General features: G+C 40.5%; 1 protein-coding gene across 5 annotated transcripts in view; it reads left to right on the top strand.

Moving 5' to 3' along the window:
• cacnb2a (calcium channel, voltage-dependent, beta 2a) overlaps positions 1 to 23646 on the top strand; it is a 72593-nt gene that overhangs the window by 15389 nt on the left and 33558 nt on the right. Inside the window, exon 1 of one of the 5 annotated variants that reach the window (XM_084939504.1) lies at positions 9004 to 9036. The exons of 3 other annotated variants lie outside the window; for them this stretch is intronic. In XM_084939504.1, the coding sequence (XP_084795630.1) occupies positions 9019 to 9036 (18 nt within the window). In that variant the 5' untranslated portion in view covers positions 9004 to 9018. Of the gene's footprint in view, positions 1 to 9003; positions 9037 to 19039; positions 19322 to 23646 lie in introns of those variants that run through there. One more of the 5 variants, XM_084939503.1, reaches the window with a different exon arrangement.

Genomic DNA, 23646 nt, shown 5'->3' with positions numbered 1-23646 from the left:
ACGTCACAGCTGGACTGGAAAGTGTGATCTATACACTATCTGTGGAAGCCTATGAAGAGTATAGCTCCAGCCCGGAAACACTGATGTCAGTGACACAGTGCGCATTGACCCCGTTTAAGTTACGGCTGGCAGTCTGAGTTTTAAAACTCTCAGTGGTCTGGAAATAGTGAGGTCATGGGTAAGGAGATGCTTCTCCCATCCTACAAAATGTACTGATTCCTCATTAATCTTCATAATATGTCTACAATAAATCATCACTGTCACAACCTGGCTCAAAAGTATGTGACGAGAGGGAGGCCAACTAGGGTCTTAAATGACGCCAAATGTGTAATTAGAGAAATTAAGAAACAATACAACAGGGCATATCTGTCAACGGGTCAGTACCTTTGTAGTGTCAGTGATGAATGAGTGTGAATATAAAAGATCAAAGAATAAACGGGGCTGTCAGTCAGCCAACCAGGTTAAGGTCTGCTTTATATTCTCCTGAGCTCAGCCCATTCAGGTGTGTTGCATCAGGAAACTCATGCAGCTTATTCACTGTGTGTAGGGCATCGATCAACTAGGGTGTAGCAAAATGCTGCACACTGTTTTCAGGTTTGATTCCTCTGTTCAGCTCCATGGATCAGTTTCCTGGAAGAACTGAAAGACAGAGCCAACGAGGAAAGGACAGCAAAGCATGCATCCAGCATGAGGCCATCAAACTGCAAGCTGGGCTTGTTTGTCTGCTTGCCTTATTCAAGTCACTGTGATATTTTAAGAACTGCATGCAGACAAATACTGCATGACTATAAGATCTGTGGTTCTGGCTTGTAAAAAGGCCACATAAAAAAGCTGTGGGGAAAATCCTGAGGAAAGCAGGAAGACCTGTACCAAATTTTATACCGATACCTCCAGTAAGAGCCTGGCAATCAGTGCGTATAAAACTTAACCTCATTATGATAAAGTGTCGAAATTATACTGGGAAAGTTTTGAAATATGGTTTCTGAGAGTCTCAGAAACACAACTTCTTTGCCTGTTTGCTGCTTTCTAACCAATTGAGGTGAATGCATATGAAATAATTTAGTGTTCATTGCCAAACTTAAAAGAGACCTGTAAATGTGAGGACTTTGCACTGCAATATATTTAAGTGAGTGTTTTACCAGTGGTGTTCTTGGTGAGTGTAGTCCAAGTTGACTTCAGATAATCAACAAGCTCCTCTGTCTATAATTTAGTCCCCAACGTCCTCTGACAGCTCTTTGGTCTCACTAATGGTGGTGAAGAGGTTAAAATGGAACAAACTAATTCTGTGGACAGGTGGGCCTTAGACACTTAACGAGTTGAGGTCAGGAGTCTGTAACTGATTGGCTGTCAATAGGCGGGAGCCAAATTTATGGCTAAACTGTATCGGATCAAATACTTATTTCAATCAATGCCAAGAAAAATGACTTTTACTCCTTATGTCATGTGTTTTTCTGGATATTCTTTGTTTCTGCATTAAAATAAAACTACCATAAAAATGAGTGACTGTTCATTTCTTTGGAAGTGAGCAATTTTACAAATTCAGCAGGGGATCAGATATATTTCCCCCACTGCCTTCACTTAATTTCTTATCTTTACTTTTCAGTTTGCTTCTAACATACCTTTTGATGACTGTACTTTATGTAATTTTCTTCTACTAACAGCCCACAGATATTATGAAATCATGCACATCGTGCTGACATAAGAGTGCTAGCAGAGTCGTTTGCTCAGCTCACACCCATTAAATTGGCACCTGTGATAGAAAGGGCACCCAGGCCAAACTGAGCATCACTTAAAACAGGAGCAGATGTTCTTTGAGGCCAATTAACAGGAGAGAGATGCAGACAACCTTGTGCACCAGAGGAGGGCTGCTGGCCCATATGGATACTAGAGACAGTTAATTAGAGTGGCAGATGTTAAAAATGGACCAGGAGCCGAGTAAAGCAAGAGTTTTCACTATATGTTTGTAATTTTGTGGTTGGCATTGATTATTTTAATGAGCTGGTCTCACCGGTAGCCAAGATTTTCCACATTAAAGTAACAAGATAGTAGAAGTACAAATTTAAAAAGATGGCCTCAGATATTACGTGAAGTGTTCGTGTATAGAGCTGCTATGATTAGTCAATTAATTGCTCTGTCAATCAAAGGAAAGTTTACCGACGTGTTTGTTTGCCAAACATCCTTCAGCTACAACCTCTCGCAGGTAACAGGGTTTTTTTAGCCACAAAAGATTGTGGCAGAGAAATCCACTAAAAAAAATTAAAAGCTTCCATTAAGCTATAACTGAAGAAAGAGCACATCTCAGATAAATTTTGAAGACTGTTAATAAAAGACTCACAGAACACCCTTCCCTTATAAAAGCTGCAAGCTGTTTTGGCACCTTTTTAAATTCCTTTTCAAACACTAGTTGTTCTGCTTGTTTATGTGCGGTCTGTAGACTTTTCTGCCACTGCTGATCCAGAGATCCGCCGCTGCTCTGTGGCTCAATTTCACCCAAATGCAGCCACTCAAATCAGCACTTACAGCCTCAGAACTCTTCACTGATCTTTTATGAGTAGTCCCGATCAACTTGAACAAACAGACTGCGAGAAGTTTGGAGAGGAGATGTTGGTGAGATTTTGCAGAGGAAGCTACAAAAGTCAGCATTTAGAGGCTTGATCAGAGAGCAGTGGAGCCACTTACTTAAGAGATTAAATGGAGAGTCACCGAGCATTTTCTTACTGTCTGTCATGCTATTTATCTCTTAGCAAAGTGGTACCATGACAACAGGTGCCAGCTGGGTGAGAAGATGTACTCCAGAGATTGAGGGAGAGATGGAGGATGCTAGAGAGCAAGGAAGGAGACTGGCTCTAGGTAGGTGGCAAAGAGCAGGGATGAAACAAATAAAAGCACGATAATAAAAGGAGAGGTACCTACAGCAGATGAAGATGAGGTCAGTCACTTTAAGTTTTGCTCCGGTGCTCCCGCTTATTTACTGCCTGAAATCTTTACATGCCAGTGACCTGCCAGTCAGGGCTCTCCTCCAAAGACTCAGTATGTTCATCCTAATACTTCTATAAGCTCACCCTGGGGAGCTGGCCACAAAGATCTGATTGGGCGCGTGCTGTGGCTCAGCAGGGCGGGGTTAAACCTGCTGGGATGTTTCATATTCATACTCGGCTCAAATACATAATCAGTCCATCAGGTCACTGTGTGCTGTGAGGAGGAAAACACTTTTGAGTTTTGCTGGATATTTCTGGACTTTTCTAGTTTTGTAACGTAGCCTGAAAAAAAAAACAACTTGAAAACTCTGCGCGTGGCGTGCTCTGATCCCCTGACAGATGCTGGATTCAGTCAGAGCAAGCGTTTCGGGCTCGCGGGTTTGCAGGGCACATGATGACCAATGGCTGAGCGCGACGTGCCCCCGGCCATCACCCCTGATCCCGCACAGACCTCCCCACGCAACAGGCTGCGGGGCTAAAATCTGCTGAGGAGGGGGCTCCTCTCGCCACGTTACTGGCCTTCCTCTCGTTGCCATGATTAAACAAACCAAGAATAAAAATGTCTCATGGGTAAGTGAGGTGTGCTCCTGTAGAGTGAGTGTGCTCCTCTTCTCTTGAAGTGCTCTGTCATGTGTGTTTTTACTCTGTATTCTGTGGCATTTGCAAAACAGCTGAAAGCAATGTAACATTTTGCATCACTATTGATATGATTTCGTGGTTTAACAGATTATGCAGAGGCTATTACAGTGTGTTTTCATTGATTTTTTTTATGCTGCTGTACTCAGTGGCTATTCCAAACTGAGGCTTAGAGATTTAGGTATTATATAACTACAAGCTACTACATACCCACTTTATGAAATCTGGTTATCAGTCTGCCAACTCTGCCTCTGCCAGGAAGTACGCCAGATGTTGATGGGTTGAATTTCTAGTTGATGGCAGTTCAAGTTGAACTCTCCATGAAAGGTGCATTCTTCTTGTTTTGTTTTTTAATAAAACAGCAGATAAACTGGCACCTTTTGTTAAGATGTCATAGTTTGTTTGTTTTTTCTAATGTGTGTGAGTTTGATATCTGAGTCTTTGCCAGTGCAGACGGATCAGGGCAGATTAGAATGAGAGTGGCTTTGCGAGGATGAAATCAGCTACTTGGGAAAACGGGGGTGGGGCAGGGAGGAGAGAGTTGGGGATGGAGGTATGTTTACTATCAAATCTACTTTCTTTCTGTCTGTGGACATTTTTCTCTTTCTCATTCTGCAGACATACGACCTGCCAGAAACTCACACAGCCTCCTTTTACACATTTTATGATCCCTCTTGCTGCTGAAGTTCTTCTAAGTCAGGTGCAAGTGACACCATAATAGTGCAAGGAGCCCGGGGCTTATTTCTCCTTCTTATACACCATATGTTGAGCTGTCCTAAACAAGTGTTCATGTTTTACCCTGTGAATGTTTTGCATTTCTGTCCAGTATATCGTACATGTGCACATGTGCATGAATCGAGATGTGCTTATGTGTTTTCCTCCGGAGGGAAACGCTGCTCTACTTTCCCTCAACCTACCCATATGGCAAATATGTCATGCTGCTGCTTTCTACAGCCCAGCTCTCTGTCCTCACTCTGACTGAGCCTGACTTTTTCTACACAAACAGAGCTGGAAAGTTGATTACTTTAAAACACTTTAAAGTCTGCTGAACTAGTAAAGAGGCTAGTAAGGAGAAAAGACATGCACTTAAGCATTGTCTTTGTTTAGTTTGTGTTTTTATGGCTGATGATATCAAAGGGATAGTTCACCCTAAAATCCAGTTTACATATTTTTTTCACTTGGCAGTAGTGCTGTTAGCTGTTTCTATCTACATGATTTTGGTATAAATCGTCCAGTTTTGATAATATCTGCTCTTAAATTGGTTACCTCTCTTACATATAATTGAATTGCAGTGTCTTTCAAGAAATCAAGACACAGTTAGTTTAAAAAAAAACAACAACAACAAAAAACATGGCCAGTAGGAACTATTTTTGTTCTACAGAGCTTCCCATATCTGTAATAAGAGACTCATGTTGGTGGAAGTTTGACAGGCTATAAACATTAACTGTGTCCTACCTCAGTTGAGCTAGCTGTGGGTTTGTGTGTGTGTGTAGACAAAAGAAAGAATGTGTGATTTCTGTATTGGGCTTGTAGTTAGCAAAGAAAAACTCTTGCAAATGAAAAGTGCTTTATCTTTTGACAATTAATTAATTCACCACATTTCATGGAAGTCGGCTACAAGAATTTAAGAGTTCCTGCATTTAAGTGCATAGTTTAATCTGACAGTGGTACAAAAGATGACGTCAAAACCAGACAATCATAGAATTATTAAATAGAGTTTCATCCATTTGTTTTCATGTCAGGTTACATTTTTATCCAATGCCGACATCAGAAAAAATATCAGCAATCCGAGCTCATGACAAGAAATTGAAGATAAGCTCTTTCTGGGATAGTGGCACGGCTGCCCCTCTGTTGGTCTTCCTTGGTCTCTTGTGTTCTGGGGGCCTCTGGATGTCTGGAGTCTTGATCTCCTCCATACCTGCTTCATGCCCTGGAGGACAGGGCTGTGGCTCCCCACACCCTCTAGCAGATCATTACAGGGAGTGCAGAATTATTAGGCAAATGAGTATTTTGTCCACATCATCCTCTTCATGCATGTTGTCTTACTCCAAGCTGTATAGGCTCGAAAGCCTACTACCAATTAAGCATATTAGGTGATGTGCATCTCTGTAATGAGAAGGGGTGTGGTCTAATGACATCAACACCCTATATCAGGTGTGCATAATTATTAGGCAACTTCCTTTCCTTTGGCAAAATGGGTCAAAAGAAGGACTTGACAGGCACAGAAAAGTCAAAAATAGTGAGATATCTTGCAGAGGGATGCAGCAGTCTCAAAATTGCAAAGCTTCTGAAGCGTGATCATTGAACAATCAGGCGTTTCATTCAAAATAGTCAACAGGGTCGCAAGAAGCGTGTGGAAAAACCAAGGCGCAAAATAACTGCCCATGAACTGAGAAAAGTCAAGCGTGCAGCTGCCAAGATGCCACTTGCCACCAGTTTGGCCATATTTCAGAGCTGCAACATCACTGGAGTGCCCAAGAGCACAAGGTGTGCAATACTCAGAGACATGACCAAGGTAAGAAAGGCTGAAAGACGACCACCACTGAACAAGACACACAAGCTGAAACGTCAAGACTGGGCCAAGAAATATCTCAAGACTGATTTTTCTAAGGTTTTATGGACTGATGAAATGAGAGTGAGTCTTGATGGGCCAGATGGATGGGCCCGTGGCTGGATTGGTAAAGGGCAGAGAGCTCCAGTCCGACTCAGACGCCAGCAAGGTGGAGGTGGAGTACTGGTTTGGGCTGGTATCATCAAAGATGAGCTTGTGGGGCCTTTTCGGGTTGAGGATGGAGTCAAGCTCAACTCCCAGTCCTACTGCCAGTTTCTGGAAGACACCTTCTTCAAGCAGTGGTACAGGAAGAAGTCTGCATCCTTCAAGAAAAACATGATTTTCATGTAGGACAATGCTCCAACACACGCGTCCAAGTACTCCACAGCGTGGCTGGCAAGAAAGGGTATAAAAGAAGAAAAACTAATGACATGGCCTTCTTGTTCACCTGATCTGAACCCCATTGAGAACCTGTGGTCCATCATCAAATGTGAGATTTACAAGGAGGGAAAACAGTACACCTCTCTGAACAGTGTCTGGGAGGCTGTGGTTGCTGCTGCACGCAATGTTGATGGTGAACAGATCAAAACACTGACAGAATCCATGGATAGCAGGCTTTTGAGTGTCCTTGCAAAGAAAGGTGGCTATATTGGTCGCTGATTTGTTTTTGTTTTGTTTTTGAATGTCAGAAATGTATATTTGTGAATGTGGAGATGTTATATTGGTTTCACTGGTAAAAATAAATAATTGAAATGGGTATATAGTCGTTTTTTGTTAAGTTGCCTAATAATTATGCACAGTAATAGTCACCTGCACACACAGATGTCCCCCTAAAATAGCTAAAACTAAAAACAAACTAAAAACTACTTCCAAAAACATTCAGCTTTGATATTAATGAGTTTTTTGGGTTCATTGAGAACATGGTTGTTGTTCAATAATAAAATTATTCCTCAAAAATACAACTTGCCTAATAATTCTGCACTCCCTGTACATGAAAGGAACCTTTTAAATACAAGCACGCTCATGCTCACAGGTGTACACACGGGTGCTCACACACACAAACTACACCCTTTTTTGGCTCCTACCTCAAAGCACACTGTGCGCTGTCGATCTTACGTGCTGCACAATAATGTTTAATATTTAGTATTTACTGTGATATTCCCATAGATCATCGTGATGTTGTTTATTATGCTGCTCTTTTTTTTTCTTCTGCTTGTTTTCTCTTTTTTCTTTCTCAACATCAACAGGTGATCCAGGTGATTGATATATGTATTTTTTGTCTGCTTATTTTGTTGGTTTTTGTTTTTTGCCCTTTATCCCCATCCCTCTTCCCCGCTGTTTTTCTTTCCCTCTTTCTTTCTCCCCTTTCTTTTCCCCAGTCAAGTCTGTCCCGTATTTAGCAAGTGAAAATAAAATAAACAATAAAAGGTGAATCAAATAGACCAATATGGCAAGGCTGGGATGGTCCATTTGGTAAAGTAAACCGTTGGGCATCTTTCTTTGCCTTTAGACAATAATTCTGATGGCAAACAGGACAGGCAAGAAAAAGGAAGGAAAAATGTTTAGAGTTACAACATTAATTAAGACTATTGCAAACACACCAAAGTATAAGGTCTGCTTCCTTTGTGTTATTAACTAAGTTGTCACAGAAACAGCAGTATATTACTGTGATCCTAGTCAGGGCTGTTGGTTGTTTTTCATTATAGTGGAAATTGTAATATGAGTAAACATAAAGTGGTTAAAAATGATTTACAGCCTAAATCTAGCCACCAGCTGTTGCCCAAGTGCTGGATCAACAGACAGAACGATGGCCCTGCAGCCAGAAGGACAACAACTTTGCCACATGAACTAAAAGCTGGCTTTGCCTTTTTTCCCTCTCCACACCCATAATTCAACTGACAATATAGCAAAACTGCTTACACATACATCAATTTGGTATTAATTTTATTCAAAAACTCTTGACCTGCCTGATGCAGTTGCAGCACCTCTGCACTGCACTGATCCCAAGTATCTCCTTGTCTATGCAATAAGCCTAATGACTTTGAGGGCCACATTCATAATCACAGGGGTGGGCAGTGTCAGGCGGATTAGGACTCCAGATGGTGCTGTTACTGCCTGACTGTCTGTCTGGCAACGAATGTACAGCTGCAGGAGGTCACATGTTTTTACTACAGCGGTAAGCTCTGCCTCTGCAGCCGAGATGCACAGCATCACAGACTCCTCAGTGGCACTAAGGCTGACTGTCACCTCTAACAGCTGATACAGTGTTTCTGGGGTTTTAAGGTATGCTTTGTGTGCAGTGGGTGTGTTTTCAGTCTGCCTTTTATAGCACTGCAAAGTTTAGTGGACCATGCAACAGATGTCATGCTATCAAATTAAAGCTTAATGCCCGGTCTGGGAAAGAAAAACACTTTAGAGCTAACCATGACACCGCAGAGGTTAAACACTCCACCGTGTGTGTCCGTCCACTCATGCCCGGGTCACTGTGTGGGTGTGATCTGCCTTAGAGAGACTCTCCAGCTAGCTTCACTCGACATGAGGGATAACACTTGCTGTTGGAAGAGTTCTCAAGTATGCTCATCTCATTTCCTCTCCTAGATATCACCTCAGCAGTGACACCGGTTGCATTTAAGAGCAACTCCCCAGGAAGCACAGCAGTCAGTGTTATCCCTTTTGACTGAAGCAGAGAGGTTGGCTTTTTTTTTTTTTTTTTTTTTTAATGCCAGGCGTCAGCTGCTTGCACCCCTGGGTCATGGTACTCTGAACAAAAACCAGGGGATTTGCATAATTCATTACAGTCGCTGTGGAGCGGAGAGGCGACACAGGTGTCCCGGGCATTGTGGGAGAACGAGCATGTCTAAGAAGCCAAAGGTAAAAAGGAAAAAAAAGAAAATTACATACAACCTGTTCTTGAACCTGTTCTTGTTTCTGTGTAATCAGCAGCTTACTTCTCTCTTCAGAGCTTGTACTATTAGTTGTAGCACTGGATTGTTTTTCTCAAAGCTTTTTTTTATTGCTAGTGTTTTTTTCTGTTTGTAGTGCTTGCTTTTTCCAGGTTTGTTTGTGATGACGTCGACAGTCTGCCGTACTGTATATCCTGTCTGTGAGGTCTGTTATCATGGGCCTATACTGCTGGAATTCCAGACAATATACATTAAGTGAAGCTTGGTTTTTAATCATGGGTTGTTGTGGGACTGTGTCTTGTATAAAGCCACTGATGCGCAGAAGGCGTTGCTGCAGGTGAAAGGCAAGCTGCAGGGTCATCTTTCTCTTCACATGTGAAGAGAACTCCAGCTGTTCCAGTGAAAGAGTCAAACAGCTAAATACTTTGTGGCAGACTCTTTCTTTTATAGTGCAGGACCATTTACCCTGTGTTATTTTATATATATGGCAGTGTCGCTAAAGCTTTTGTCTTGTGAGTCCTCATAATTCCTTGCCTGCTTGTGGCAGATTTTGATTGTTTTGTTTTGTTTAGTTCATGAATTTTTAGAAGCAGTAAAGGAAGTTGTATTGTGCTGTTAGATTATATGATTTTTTTTATATCATTGTAAAATGACTAAAAAGTGACTAATCTAAAAAAGTGACTCTTTGACTAATCTAGATGAAAATGCTAAGAGCATTTTTTTTAATTTACATGACATATTTACATATTTGCATTTATTGGAATTTTTCTGTCAGGTGAGAAATGATGAGACAAGGCAGCACAAATAAATATTGCACTTAAACGCGCACGAGTGGGAAATCACTCGTAAAACCTTTGCCCCAGATCATGTGTCATGTGCTGTAAAACATCAGTAATGTAGTAGAATAAAACTTTTTTATTAACAAACAACAACAAAAAATAAAAATTCTGCACACACATAATATATTTCTAAATGTTTAGATTGTAGTTTAGTCCACAATCTACCACAAAGTTAGGTAAATTTGCAACGCTATATGATAAACTAACATAATATTATAAAATAGACCAGTACAGATTTTATTTGAGTATTTTGGATAGCAAGAAGCAAAACATAGAGGGAGTAGGATAATGACTCCTGTAGGCTGGAGCCTTCCTCTTCCCACAGTGACTTCAAGCGACCAGATCTTCACAGTTTCTAACCATGTTTCATGTCAGTCATTTCTTCTGCTCTAAATCCTGGATTGGTTGAACGGCCAAAGCAGATTTAAATCTCCTTACTGAGAGAAGCAATCATTACAAAGTGAGTCAGGGGATCAAGTGGACATAAGCAATAACCCCTGTGGGTGTTATTATGTGGAAGGTGGATTGTCATCCCTCCAGAATAAGGATGCACTCTACATAGAGAAAGATTGAATGACACAAGGGACGATTGCCTTACAGCAAGATGCAGGTCTGCACAAAAGTGGATGAGACTACGTTGTATACGTGTGCTGTGACAGGAGTGTTCAGAGGCATGGGTCTGAAAAGGGACCAGTAACAAACCCAAATACAGTTTTTATAATCACAACCACTCAACACTTCCCCCCAGCTCTGTGGAGCTTTTTAGTGCCTTTGTGCTCTTTTTCTTTTTTTAATTCACTCTCACTGCTTTCATAGTGTGAGATTATTCCCAGTTGTTCTTCTCAGGGGGGAAAAAAGGAACAAACAACTAATGGCAGGCAGTGTTAGTGATTAGATATTTTCCAGCCAAATAATATACTCATTGTATGAAATATACTAGTTGTAAAAAGGTCAACTAGTCTAAAGGATAGAAAACACTTAACATTCAAACTATTTTGTGTGTATTTTGTATGAAATCATTAATCACATCCCTTATTAATAAAATCATGTTTCAAATGTTGCTGAAATGTGCAGTACATGACGACAGGTGTAACATTGCAAAGATTAGTTTGCAGAACTTAGCTAATCTTAGCAGTGCTGGCAGCAGTAGTCTTGGTTTCTTCCAGGCTAATTTCCACACCACGGTGCAGAATGTGGTTACACCTGGCTTCATTTGTTTGGTTATTCCAGTTTATTCAGTCAGAGCCCACATGGCGCAGCTGTCTGCCAGGGCTGCAGCGCCGATTAGTGGCAGGTGGCACTGTAACATCTTTTGAACTGGTAATTGTCATTGTAGATGTATAAAAGAAGCTGTTGCTGTTAGCGTTTTTGATGCCAAATAGCAAGGGCAGGAATATTTAAACGTCTAATCGCACACGTTCCTCTTAGTGACTAGCTGATGTGCTCAGTGGAGTCTTTCTCTCAGGAGCTGGTAGACAAAAACTGAACTACAAAACAAAGCTGTCTTATTAAACACATGGCACAGAAAAAAAAAACTTCAAATGAATGATTGTTTTGCTCCTTATCTAGTAAATATATATTTAACGACAGCTCCATGTCAGGACTGTTTCAATTATCTCTCTATGGCCAAAAGTTTAATGTAAGTCAAGAAATCAATATAAGTCAGTGTCTTAAGTGAGCTTGTATGTGAACTGAATTACCAGCTGTCAGGCCATACATTTAACTGATTAAAAATGACTGGGCCCAGGCTCTGTGCCAGAACCATTTGGAGTGATGAAAGTGTTTCTCTGTCTTGGTCCATCTTGTGCTATCAGTGGATCATACAACTACTGCATTTGATACTTATGAAAATGTGTTTGCACACACAGTGTGAGTGCATCATCCTCTTCTTGTGTGTTCCTGACCTACACATGACTTTATTGGTCAGAGCAGTACCGATTTGATGACTGAAGAGTTTTTCCTATGAGTCCATGTGGAACAGCCGATGCGTTGATGTGTTCAGCGAGCGTGAAGTGAGTCAGTTTAGCACCACACACTGCACTGCAGCCGCCAGAAGTTGTACATTGTTGTTGAGTACAGTAATAAATGCCAGCGCTTCGGACTTCATCAACTGTTTGCTTCCCTTAGCTGTTCACAAACTCTGAGCTCATGATCTTCATTCCCTTTGGCGTACTTGACAAGCTTCCTTTGTCTCCACGGACTAAACACATCTTGGGACGGGTAAGACGGAGTCAACTTTTCAGTAAAGGCTTTGCGATTTCTTTGCTTTCTTTCTTTGGAAATTTCCTGTTCTGTTTTATGATTATTTTATTTTAAGAACAGATGAGAAGTGTAAGTGGTGTGGGCACAGGTTCAATGCTATTCTTAGGTTTGGTACACATGCTAGCGGGATGCCCTTTGGTGATGTGGGGGAAGCAGCAGTCGAACTGTCGAGATGCTCCGAGAGGCAACAGGAAGCAGAACAGCTGTGGCTTCTGTCTCTCTTTCTCATCCGTCTCTTTTTCTTTCTCCATTATTTTTCTCCGTGTATCTCTCTCTCGTTCCCCCTCCTCTTCGTTCTCTCACCATCTGTAATTAGAGATGGTCCCTGGGCTCAAGTGGCCCTGCATGCACTGTAGCTAGGTAACATCAGTCAGATGTTGGCTGCAGGCCCTGTGGGTTTTATTAGATTCGAATCACAGTCACGGGATGGATTCTCCAGCTTCATCTGGAAATTTTGCATCGGGATGCTATTCCACCTTAATCCTTTATACTCATTTTTATCTGGTGTAAACAGTAACTTTTGTTTTGTTATTTTGTTATTAAAAGTATCAGTACTTTATATTTTCTCAAAAACCTGTCGTTCAGTTTAATAAAAATAAGCCAAAACTTTCAAATCTGTGCTTTATTACAATAGATTTGTAAATGTCTTCATCCATGTTATTTATAAATGTAAAGCTATAGCAAGCAGAAATTATCTATGCCACTTTACGCCCAAAGATAACAAAAAAGCATTTTTGCTGTTCAGTTATTAAGGTGTCACATACTTGTTTACAGAAACCAAACTGACAATACTGTAATTTCTTGATAAGGATTCATTTGTATCTATGAAACATTAGGAGGTTACCACTTGCATGTATTAAATTAAAGAAATTAACCCAAAAAAAGATATAATGTCTTAATTAGTGAATTTTAGGAGTACTGGGGTAGACAGCAAGTAGTTGCTCCCTCTTTTTAAGATTATGTGTTTAAACTAAGACCCAGGTTGCCTGTAGTTTGCTTGAAAGTCACCAACTTGTCTGAAAACACTTGCAAACTGCTCTCAGAGCAGTAGATAAACTGTGAAAAGTGTGACACAAAGAAGAAGCAGAAGTTTGCCTTCAAAGTAAAAGTTGCAGATTTTGAAACGTGTTGTCTGCAATGATAAAGCACAAGTTTTACTAGCCCTAGGCTACTATTGTAACGAGTGTTTGCAGACAAGTCAAGTTTATTTCTATAGCACATTTAAGAACAACAGCTTTGGACAAAGAGCTGTACATCTAATATAATCAAATAACATAAAAAATAGGACAAAATGACGGTTTACGAAAAGAATCATAAAATGAGAAAGTCAAAGTATTCATATCTCATTCTTATTGCAGTTTTCAAGCAGCTTAAAGTGTCTAATGTTGCCGAGGTCCTGATGAAGAAATAGGTTGTTCCAGAGTTTTGGAGCAGCACAGATATCTTCTGTGCTTTAAACTAGATTTAAAGATCATTTGCTCAGCAGACCTCAGTGATCTAGGCGGGAATGCGCAAACTTAAAAGATCAGAGGTGTAAAATTGTGCCAACCTCTGGAATGCATTCAAGGCATTAAATAAACTCAATTCAAGAACTGATTGGCAGTCAGTGCAGGGATGCTAATATAGGTGATATGTAGTCTTGCTTGCATATGCCAGTTATGAAGCGTGCCGCAGCATTTAGGACCAGCTGCGGTTCGCTAAGCAGCTGAACCTGAATAAAAACTATTACAGTAGTCAAGTCGAGGCCTAAGTTGACCCGATTCTGGCTCCAGCTTTATATTTTTTATACAGACACAGGACTGATATCAAGCTTTTCATCTAACTTGGGACAAAAAAGTTATTGATTTTATTTCTGTCTAACAAATCAGCTAAAAAAACAAACATGAGTACTGAATTTGGATCTAAAACCTTTAAAATTCAAGCATTTGACTACATGTGAATTTATGCAATAACTGCTGATTGTCTCAAGACGTTGCAGGATCATCTGAGTACAGTAAATATGTTCTTGTGAAAGTAGGGTAAGAAAATCAAATTAAATTAAATGGTAGATTTTTTGTATAGGGATTTTTTTTATAGACAAAAGGATTCATTTAGCAGTTCTTGAAAGCCTCTTAGAGAGTTTCATTTATATAATAGCATTCTTGGCAGGGCAGTCGCCCTTAGGAGGGGCCTGTCTGACATTTCCTCAGTGATCTAATTGTAGTGTATTTTAGCCTATTAGTGGTCTATTAAAGTTTGCTAAACATCATTTGTATGCCTTGTTATGATCGCACTTTGGACAGAAAACAAAACACTGTTCATGTTGTTAGTGATTGTCTCCATCTCTGGCGATGCGCCTCGGTCATAATCAATCAATTATCGTCAGTGTCTGCTATTGCTTTGTCTCGTGTTTATGATGTCTTCAGTGTTATGATGTTGTATTGATATAAGGCGGATTAACTCATGAACCTGAGTGCTTCATCACTTGCAAGTGCGTGCGGCAGTGCTGAGAGGTTGTGTTTTGGGCTATTTACTTTGAGAGTGGTAGCGAGTGTGAAGTCACATTAGCATGAAAACTGTCCACTCCTGGTTTGGTGGTCCGGTGCCTCGAGAGACTATCCTGTTACTGAGTGTACACAGGTGTGATCCGTTCGCTTAACCCGATACATCGAACTGCTCTCATCTGACTTGCTTGAATTGCAAAACTGAATCTTCGTTTCTTCTCTTCCTCTGAAGATGCTTGGAGCAGAGGGAGGCTGATCTAAAAATAGTGAGATGTAAAGACCACGCTTGGTAATGAATTATGCATAATCACTAAGCTTCAGTAAATTTTCTAATAGCTTCCTAGAAATTTTTTCAAGTGGTTACATCCCATCATCTTCAATGTAGTTCTTAAATCACAAAGTCTGTTAGCACCCAGATGATACTGTAGGTATGATAGATGAGGGACAAGCTAAAGAAGCAGGGTTACTTTAGGGTTTGAGGAGTATTACAGGTTGACAGGTGTGGAGATTTTGGAGTGATATTATATAGCACTCTCACCAACATGATGAATACTCAAAATAACATTTTTGATAATGGCAATCGCCATTTTTAAAAACTTGAAGAAGAGGCACTAAGCCTCCACTGGTAAACAAATGGTGTCCCAGTATATAAAATGGTTTCTCCTCTTCATTACCAATCTGGATATATAGTATATTTGGCCTTCTACCATATTTAAAGCTTGGAACGCTTTTAATGTCTTGGTTTCAGGTAGTAGAGCTTGTTGTCCATTAATCAAAAGGTTGATGGTTCGATCTCCATCACCTTCATGTGCTAAAGAGTCCTGGCAACTATTTCCATCTTTGTGTGCTGAAATTGAAGCACCAAACTGAGGTCTTATATATTTTGCAGTCAGTGAAGTGCACGATTTTGCTTAATTAGGCTTTTATGAAGCATAGCCTTTTTTATTTTTAAAAAAGGCTTTAATCTCAAGCTTGAAAGCAAATGCACCTCGCCAAATTAAATAATTAGACACATAACCCCCGTTGAAACCACTTCTGCAACAGTGTCAGTCTAAATCAGCGGTCTCCAACCTTTTTTGCGCCACGGACCGGTTTATGCCCAACATTATTTTCACAGACCGGCCTTTAAGGTGTCGCGGATAAATACAACAAAATAAAACTAGTACCAGTACCGAAAAAAAGAAGATTTATTTATAACACACGTGAAAAGACCCAGGAAAATCGAGTTAACGATAAAAACGATAACAAAATAACGCTGAAAACTGATAAAGACCCTGAAAACCATACATTTCACACCTGAGCCTCAACTCTCGCAGCCCGGTACCAAACGACTCACGGACCGGTACCGGTCCGAGGCCCGGGGGTTGGGGAGCGCTGGTCTAAATATCCAGCTGGGCACATTGGAAGGAAATTCCCACGAGCTGCTCAATGTTAAAGGAAACACGTTCAAATTAAATGTTCTTCATTCAGACTCAATTTTAAATAAGCACCTCTGCAAAAGAGCAGCACAAGGTCAAATAAAACAGATGGTTTTGAATATTAATATACGCGAAAGATCGCAGCTTCATCGAATCAGGTCAGCCTCCACAAGGTGACTCTTTTTTTAACTATGAAAGGAAACAGCTGTTGGTATTGTCTTTTTTTTTTTTCAAATGTGAATGAAATTGGGATGTTATATTGATTCCTCTCCCATGGTCCAATTACTGTATGCTGGTTTTGTAAGCTATCCTTTTTGGCCTTTATGTACTTGTCAGTGTGAGGGCCTGCTGACGTCATTGTGTGCATGTATACTGATCAATAAGCCAAAGGCAATGCCGGCACTCATTTCTGTGGCAGGAGCAGAAGACATTGATCTGTCAAATCCCGAGCTGATAATCATAGTGATGCCTGCTGGCAGTGAAGAATGCTATTATGTTGTGCTATATTTACTTTATAGCAAAATAAAGCAACTAATCTGAACTGTAACTTTATTAATTTGACATCGATTACACATTTAAATAAACTTCACTGGCCTAAGCGTAAAATCTTGGCAGGGTTGGCTGGAGCCTCATCGCTCGATAAACATGCTGTCATTTTTATGCATTACTTTAATTTAGTAGGATATTAAAAATCTCTTTTTATTTAGAGTTTGCAGAATATACCCTGATTATTGTGAAGCAGTATGTAGCAGATTTTACATGCAGAAGTCACTTTTGGTACACGTTCAGAGACACGGTATCACACTTTCTGATCGAATGTCATCACGCTCAGCATGTTGAGGTTTTTGCCTCTAGCATTTAGCTTAATTAGTCTGCCTTTCACCTTCTCACCTTGACCTCATGTTGCCATCAACAGGGTTTGGGTTAGATCTGAAAATATTAATGTGCAAAGGTTTGAGATACTCTAGATTCGTATCTGTCATACTGTACCACCAGGAAGCCTTCTGCTCTGCTTCTAATACATCATGCATGACAGTAACCCCAAACATACAGCCACACAGAAACATTGGGGAAGAACAGGAAGTCCTGCATCTGTGTAAAATGTGGGCCAAAGGCCTTAGAGATCTTACAGATTGTACACAAGTGAAGCAAAAAGAACCGGTGCTACTTTGAAGGCAAAAAAGCATCAGAGATCAAAGAAAATATCAAACCGACCATCAAAATTTGAGCTCATGCTGCCGATTGAATGAAGCCTGTCTGTACATAGAGACGCCATCCTGCCCTTGATGAGGACATGTTGTTCACATTTAATGAAGGACTAGGAGCTTAAAAACAAGGTGACTGGACTGGACTAACAGAGAGTGCACATTTCCACACTGTCAGAAAAAAAACCCCATAGAATAAATGTTTTATTTTACATATAACCTTTTTCCCTGAAGGATACATTTTAATGTAATCCCCCTCATATCACAAACATTTAAATTTGCAACTATTTTTCCAGTAAACTGTAACAATTAATTATTTTTGAATTATGTTACTCTAATTTTGGAAAATCTTTGGAAAACATTGGTCAAGACTATTAGAAAATGTACTTTGTAACATACTTTTATTACCTAAGGGACAAAAATCTTTTCTTTTGTTTTTTGTCAAGGGGCCAGAAAAATGTACAAACATCTGTTTAGTAAGGCGACATAGTCAATACAAAAATAGTATAAAAACCAATCATACTTACATGCTTAGTAACCCTCCCATGATACACATAGTGATTCATGAAGAATGACACAATTGAAAGAGTCAAGACGCATTTTTTAAATGATTTTATATTACACAACAGTGGAGTTCAGCTCCAAATAAAAGAAATAGAGCTTAAAACCACTGTTGCAGTGACATGAGGATGACTATACCACGGTGTGTCACGTGCCGAGCAAACACCCTGAATGATAATCCTCAGAAAGGGGTTAACCCCGATCAAACCAAATATTCACAATATAATCTAGGATTTAGGCTGGGCTGCCCAAAAAAACATTTTCTCTCCATCAAAAAGGGAAAAAAATACAAATCTGGGTTTACCAGAATGTCATATGAAGCTCAGAGCTTGTATAATCATCCAGGTTGGACATTAAATGGCACAACTGCTTACTCACTTCTCATCTGTGCTTTTCAGTTTGTATTTTTCCACTGACTGTGCTGCATTCCCTTGTTGTTGCTCCCCTTTTTATAACCAGAAAATTAAGATTAGTTAAAGGTTTATTTTGCAAACTTATGACTAAGCTTTTAAGTCACGTGTTGACTCATGTTTTACCACTATTAGATTACTGAACATCTCAGCCTGTGTACGATCTGACATAACAGCAATGTGATGAAAAAGCACACATCACAGCTTCGTCACTGGCTCTGGTCATAAAGAGATGGATCTGAGTTTCTTTAGAGTAACCGCTGCAGTTTTAAATGCCAGTTTACATGGCTATAATGTCAGACATGTAAGAGTTGTTTTTGGTTTTTTTTACCTTACTTTTGTGTCATTAAAAGACCAAACGGAAAATTTCAATGGCTTTTTTCCCACTGATGATGAAAGCAAATATAGCATTCTGTCGATGTCGCAAAGGTAATCGCTTCCTGACGTTTTCTAAGCAACATGTGTTTAGACTAAAGTTCAAGCCCTTTAAGCCTTTGTCTCTACCGAGTGTAACCTCTTGAAGGCGAAGTGGAACACATGTAAACTTCCCAGATCACACACTCACACACAGACATAAAAAGCTTCTGCAGCTGCTTTTGGTGCTTTCTGGAATTTTCAGGCCGGCCCTTTCAGTCGGAGATCTTACTTCCTAACTAGCTGTATGTGTGTGTGTGTGCGTTTGAGACAGAGAGTGTGTGTGTGGGAGGGGAGAGGGGCACGGGGGCTTGTTTTTGGGGCTGGAGGACGGCCGCAGTGCTCCAAAGGAGTGCTCTCGCAGCGTGGGAACGACGCTTGTCTTTTCTCTGCCTCTCAGGGACTAAAGTAGGCCAAAGAAGGACTGAGAGGAGCTAACTTTCTCCTCCAGATCCAACTTTCGCTGCTCAGGCTACAGAAGCAAAGCTCTGGAGCCAAGACAAGGGGATTTGTAGGAGTGAAGCAGTCAGGCTGGTAGGAGTTCCTGTACTCCGTGAGAAGATGGGCAGCAGCTGAGGAGATTTTCTCCCAGCCCGGCTGAACAGCAATAGCAGTCAACTGGGCAGAAATGTATCACTCTGGCAGTGAGGAGTCAGATCTGGTAAGTTTGTATAAACATGCTTTCTGCCGTGTCCTTTTCTGAGCCTAGCTTCTTCTTTACTTTAGACAAAGAGGGAGGTTCTTGTTGGAGAATGGAAGATATCAATGTGATATTTAAAGGGGTATCATCACACATAAGTGATATTTTACTCCACTGGTGCTTCAACAGAAAGTTAGTGAGGCTCTTTCTCAAGTTGCACATGCTAACTCTCATGCAGCATGCTCTTAAGACAAAGAGACTCATGTGAGCAACCAGTATGAATTTGTGAGCACCGCTGCACGACCACTGCTAGCCTGTAGTGAGGAAATGAGATGGTGTTTAACAAATGGGGAGAGGGAAAGAAAGTCAACAGCCAGGAAGAGGTAGGTTTTTATATACAGAGACCGGTAGAGAGCACATACCTAGGCTCAGCCTGAATGTTTTGTTTCAAAAAGAGGTTCTTAAAGAGTATAAATGAGTGAATGTCATGTCCAAGAGACTTTCTAGTTAGTATCTCAAATATTTACTGTTCTGGTTGTGTGTGCTTCATGTCTTTGTACGGGTGAATGAAATGATTACAAAAACCTTTAAAGTCTGCCTTTTGGCAGTGGTTGTCATAAATAAAATACCAGTTTGATAACACACATCCTAACAAGCAGGGTTTAGACCCCAGGAGCTTCATTTCAGATACTGGTGTAGAAGCCAAACACCTCAACAGTACAAAATTTATCAGGTTGAATTTAAAGACACTGAAATATTTCCATTTGATGAAACGCTTCGAGTATAAAAAATTTGATGTAAAGTTTAAAAAAATTACACACAACAGTAAACAATCTGTTTTAAAGAAGTTGGAACAAAATCATATAGATTACATTTTGCATGGATGATGCAGAAAACCAAAGGGATTTTTAGAGACTTTCTTTTGGTGTCTCAAACCAGGCTAACTAAAGCAAATAAATCATAGCTGCAACATTTAAATCACCTTCTTTATACTGAGCTGTCAAATCAGATCTAGGCTACGTCCACACGTACACGGGTATTTTTGAAAACGGAGATTTTCCGTTTTCGTTTTAAAAAATAATCCCATCCACACGTAAACGCAGAAATGAAGGAAAACGCTGCTAGGAACATGCCAAAGCAACAGGTGGCGATATATTCCTAACCGTGTAGAAATGTTGGCCGATCAGAAGTCTAGAAGCCTCGGTGGGAAATAGTAAACAAATATGGGGCATAGAAGCAGAACCGAGTCGTATGTGTGGAGGGACAGTAACTGTGTGTGTATATGTAAGCATTTAAACACTGCAGAGAGTACAATTAACAGTAACAGTATTGTAGAAATTCATTTCACCGAAACAATAACGTGGCGCACAGTGTGACGTCAAAAAAGGCGCACACCTTTGACGCTGCGTTTTCTCAGTTTTTCTCGTCCACACGTAAATGCAAAAACTGAGTTTTTGAAAATATCCACCCTGGCCGGAGTTTTTAAAAATCTGCGTTTTCAGTGACCGAAAACGCCGTTTACGTGTGGACGAAAGGTGCAAACGCATAGAAAAATCTGCGTTTTCAAAAATACCCGGGTACGTGTGAACGTAGCCTTAGTCTGATAAACACAGGACCTGTGGAGGTCACTGGCACTAGGACATCTAGTAGGGGCTCCTTTAGGGTTTGTAGCCAGTGGGGTGGGGACTACATGGCTCGGGCTTGTTCTAGCACATTTATGGATGCTCACTCAGCTTGGGATCTCAAGGGTTTTGACTGCAGTGTCATATTTTTGTCATCTTTGTCATCTTCCTTGAGCAATTTTTGTGCTGTGGTGTGCTAGAGAGAAAATGCTCCCATCCACATGGATTCCAGGACTAACACTTTCCCAGCAGCAACGTTAAGCAACGCTCTGCTGGGAAAGTGTGTGTTTATTATTCATTCTTACTCTGTGCATATGTTCGTTGGGTGCATGTTCTGACTTTGTGGATGATTTGTAGCTATATGATAAACTATCTGATTAGCAAGTTGGTTGTCTTCACACACCCACAGAGAAGCATTTGCTTGATTACACGAGGTGCGTGTTCACGGGTTGTGGTGTGAACCTAGCCCTTTTGACTGACTGAACCCACTCTCTACGACTGCCTCCACTCGACTTGGCTTATCAAGCAGCACCATCTTTTCCAAGCGTGTAAGTGTTAGTGTGTGAATTTCTGTGTGCCACTATGAGCTGTGGATAGGTGAGTTTACAGGCCTGATTATGAAGAGCTGTTTGGAAGATAATAGAAGGTCAGAACATGAATTTGAAGCAAAGGACAAAGTGTGTTTATCATATACAGGTAAATATTGTAGAATTACCATCAGCCAGTTGTTCCACTGCACACCAACTAAAGGTAAATTGCACCCTTTATAGAGTTGAATACATATTCAGGGTTTATTTTTAATAAATTAGAGCTTTTCACTAATCCTGTGTGTATGTAGGGTTGGGGGCTCTGTATATATAGCAGACTAAAGTAGGGAGGTTTGAAGGGAGGTTTTTTTTGTTTTCTTTAACTCAGAAGTGGTTGGGAAATCCCAATTTGTTCCCAACAGGTCAGTTTTTCGGAAATTGGTCCAGAGTATATAATTTGTCGGTAAAATAAATGAGGCTGAAATACTATACTTGTGCACAGTGCCAGTTGTAGTATGATTTGTTTTACACCACTGAAGATGGTTAGCAGCTCGTGCTGCTCTCTAAGCCAGATCTCATCAATCATGCGTCTGCTTTGTACACCAGGAAACTGTCAGAATATTGATGATGCAAGTAAAAAATAGCAGCACAGAGCAGCCCTCAGTCCTTTTTACCGTATCCCCCTTATCAGATATTTCATACAGTGATGCTGTTTCTTCACAAAGGAACCAGAGTGTGAAGAGGGAGGAAGAAACTAGATCTTGCTGTGAGGGGATTCACTGCTAATGAGACCAATTTCTCTCAAAGGACGTTTGCTGCTGGTTGTAGGTAAAAATTTACTGGAGGAAAGGGATTAGCACATAATCTGCAGTTGTAGGGGACCCGTTACTCTGCATTTGTCTTGCTGTAGTGTTATAGAAACAGTGCAGCAGAATTGGAGCAAACATCCCAACAGTACATGTTCATTTGTAAGTCATGTAGTCATAACAGCTGAGCACAGAACAGTGCCTAATAAGGATAAATGAGTATGGGTTTATGGGGAGCTGTTGGCCTGTTATCAGACAGAAATGTCAAGTCGTTATATTTCACTTCCATCTCAAGTCTGACACTGTCTACTCTGACTCGGTGGGTATCTGGTTTTCTACAGCTAGTCTCTAGAGACCCCTAAAACTAACATCAGCCTTGCCAGGTAGTCCTTTAGGTAAATGTAAGTTCTCTTTCAGTTGTACTAAAATTTGTTTGAAGTCTACTGAATCTACTCTGACTTTGATATATTTGTAGTATGTGATTGTTTTATTTGTGTGACTGTGATTATAACTACAACAGCTCTTTCATTTCACTGAGAACTTTTACCCAGTTTCTATAAGTTGTATTAAAAATGCTGACGTACAGAGTTTGCTGGGTTTCTAAAAAAAAGTAAAAACCTGCCAAAACAAGCTAAGACTGGCTGTTTAAAATGTCTGTTTTATGGTGTGTAGCTTGAACTATTTGATGACGGTGTTAATCTCGCCCATGGTGCTGAGGACACACATATGAGCTTCCTTTTAGTGTTTACGTATGAATACGAACCCGACTACGCAAAGCAAAGTCGAAAAGTGACTTCAAAGCGATCTTTAAAGTGATTCTACTTTAGAAAGGTGAACAGGTAGAAAAGTCTTTAAGTCTGACTGCTCATCTTTGTTACCTGTTGAAGTTCATGCTCTGGCTGCTGGCCTTAGGTCAGCATGCACTCAGCTTCCTGGGTTCTTGGCAACATTTATGTTAGCATGATGTGTTTGCAGAGTCTTGCAAAGAGCCATAATTGTGTTAGCAGTATAATGCAATAAAAATGCAAGTAATGTCCAGATCTCCTGTAGATCGCACTACCATTTTCCTCCTCTGCCACATGAAATGTAATCAGCTGATTGCAGCTTGAGTGAATCGTCCCAGCATGCAGATACCTAAAGAAACCTTTTAAAACAAGTCACGGCACAGTTGTAACTGCAATATAGTTACTTAATTTAGTGCAGTAACACTCCAAAGGTTGATTCTGTTCATCTGGACGCAGCGTTTCCAGTGGGAGAAACGTTTCGTCATTCATCCAAGTGACTTTTTCAGTCTCAGCTGACTGCAGTAACACATTATCCAAGTTCATTCTATCTAACATTCACACTCCGATGAATGCATCAGAGAGCAACTCGGGATTCAGTATCTTATT

Source organism: Perissodus microlepis, chromosome 9 (genome assembly GCF_051167445.1).
Source record: "Perissodus microlepis isolate ML-2025 ecotype Zambia chromosome 9, ASM5116744v1, whole genome shotgun sequence".
Classification (NCBI taxonomy): domain Eukaryota; kingdom Metazoa; phylum Chordata; class Actinopteri; order Cichliformes; family Cichlidae; genus Perissodus; species Perissodus microlepis.
The sequence above is the reverse complement of the archived record's forward strand: the minus strand, read 5'-3'. Positions and strand labels throughout refer to the sequence as shown.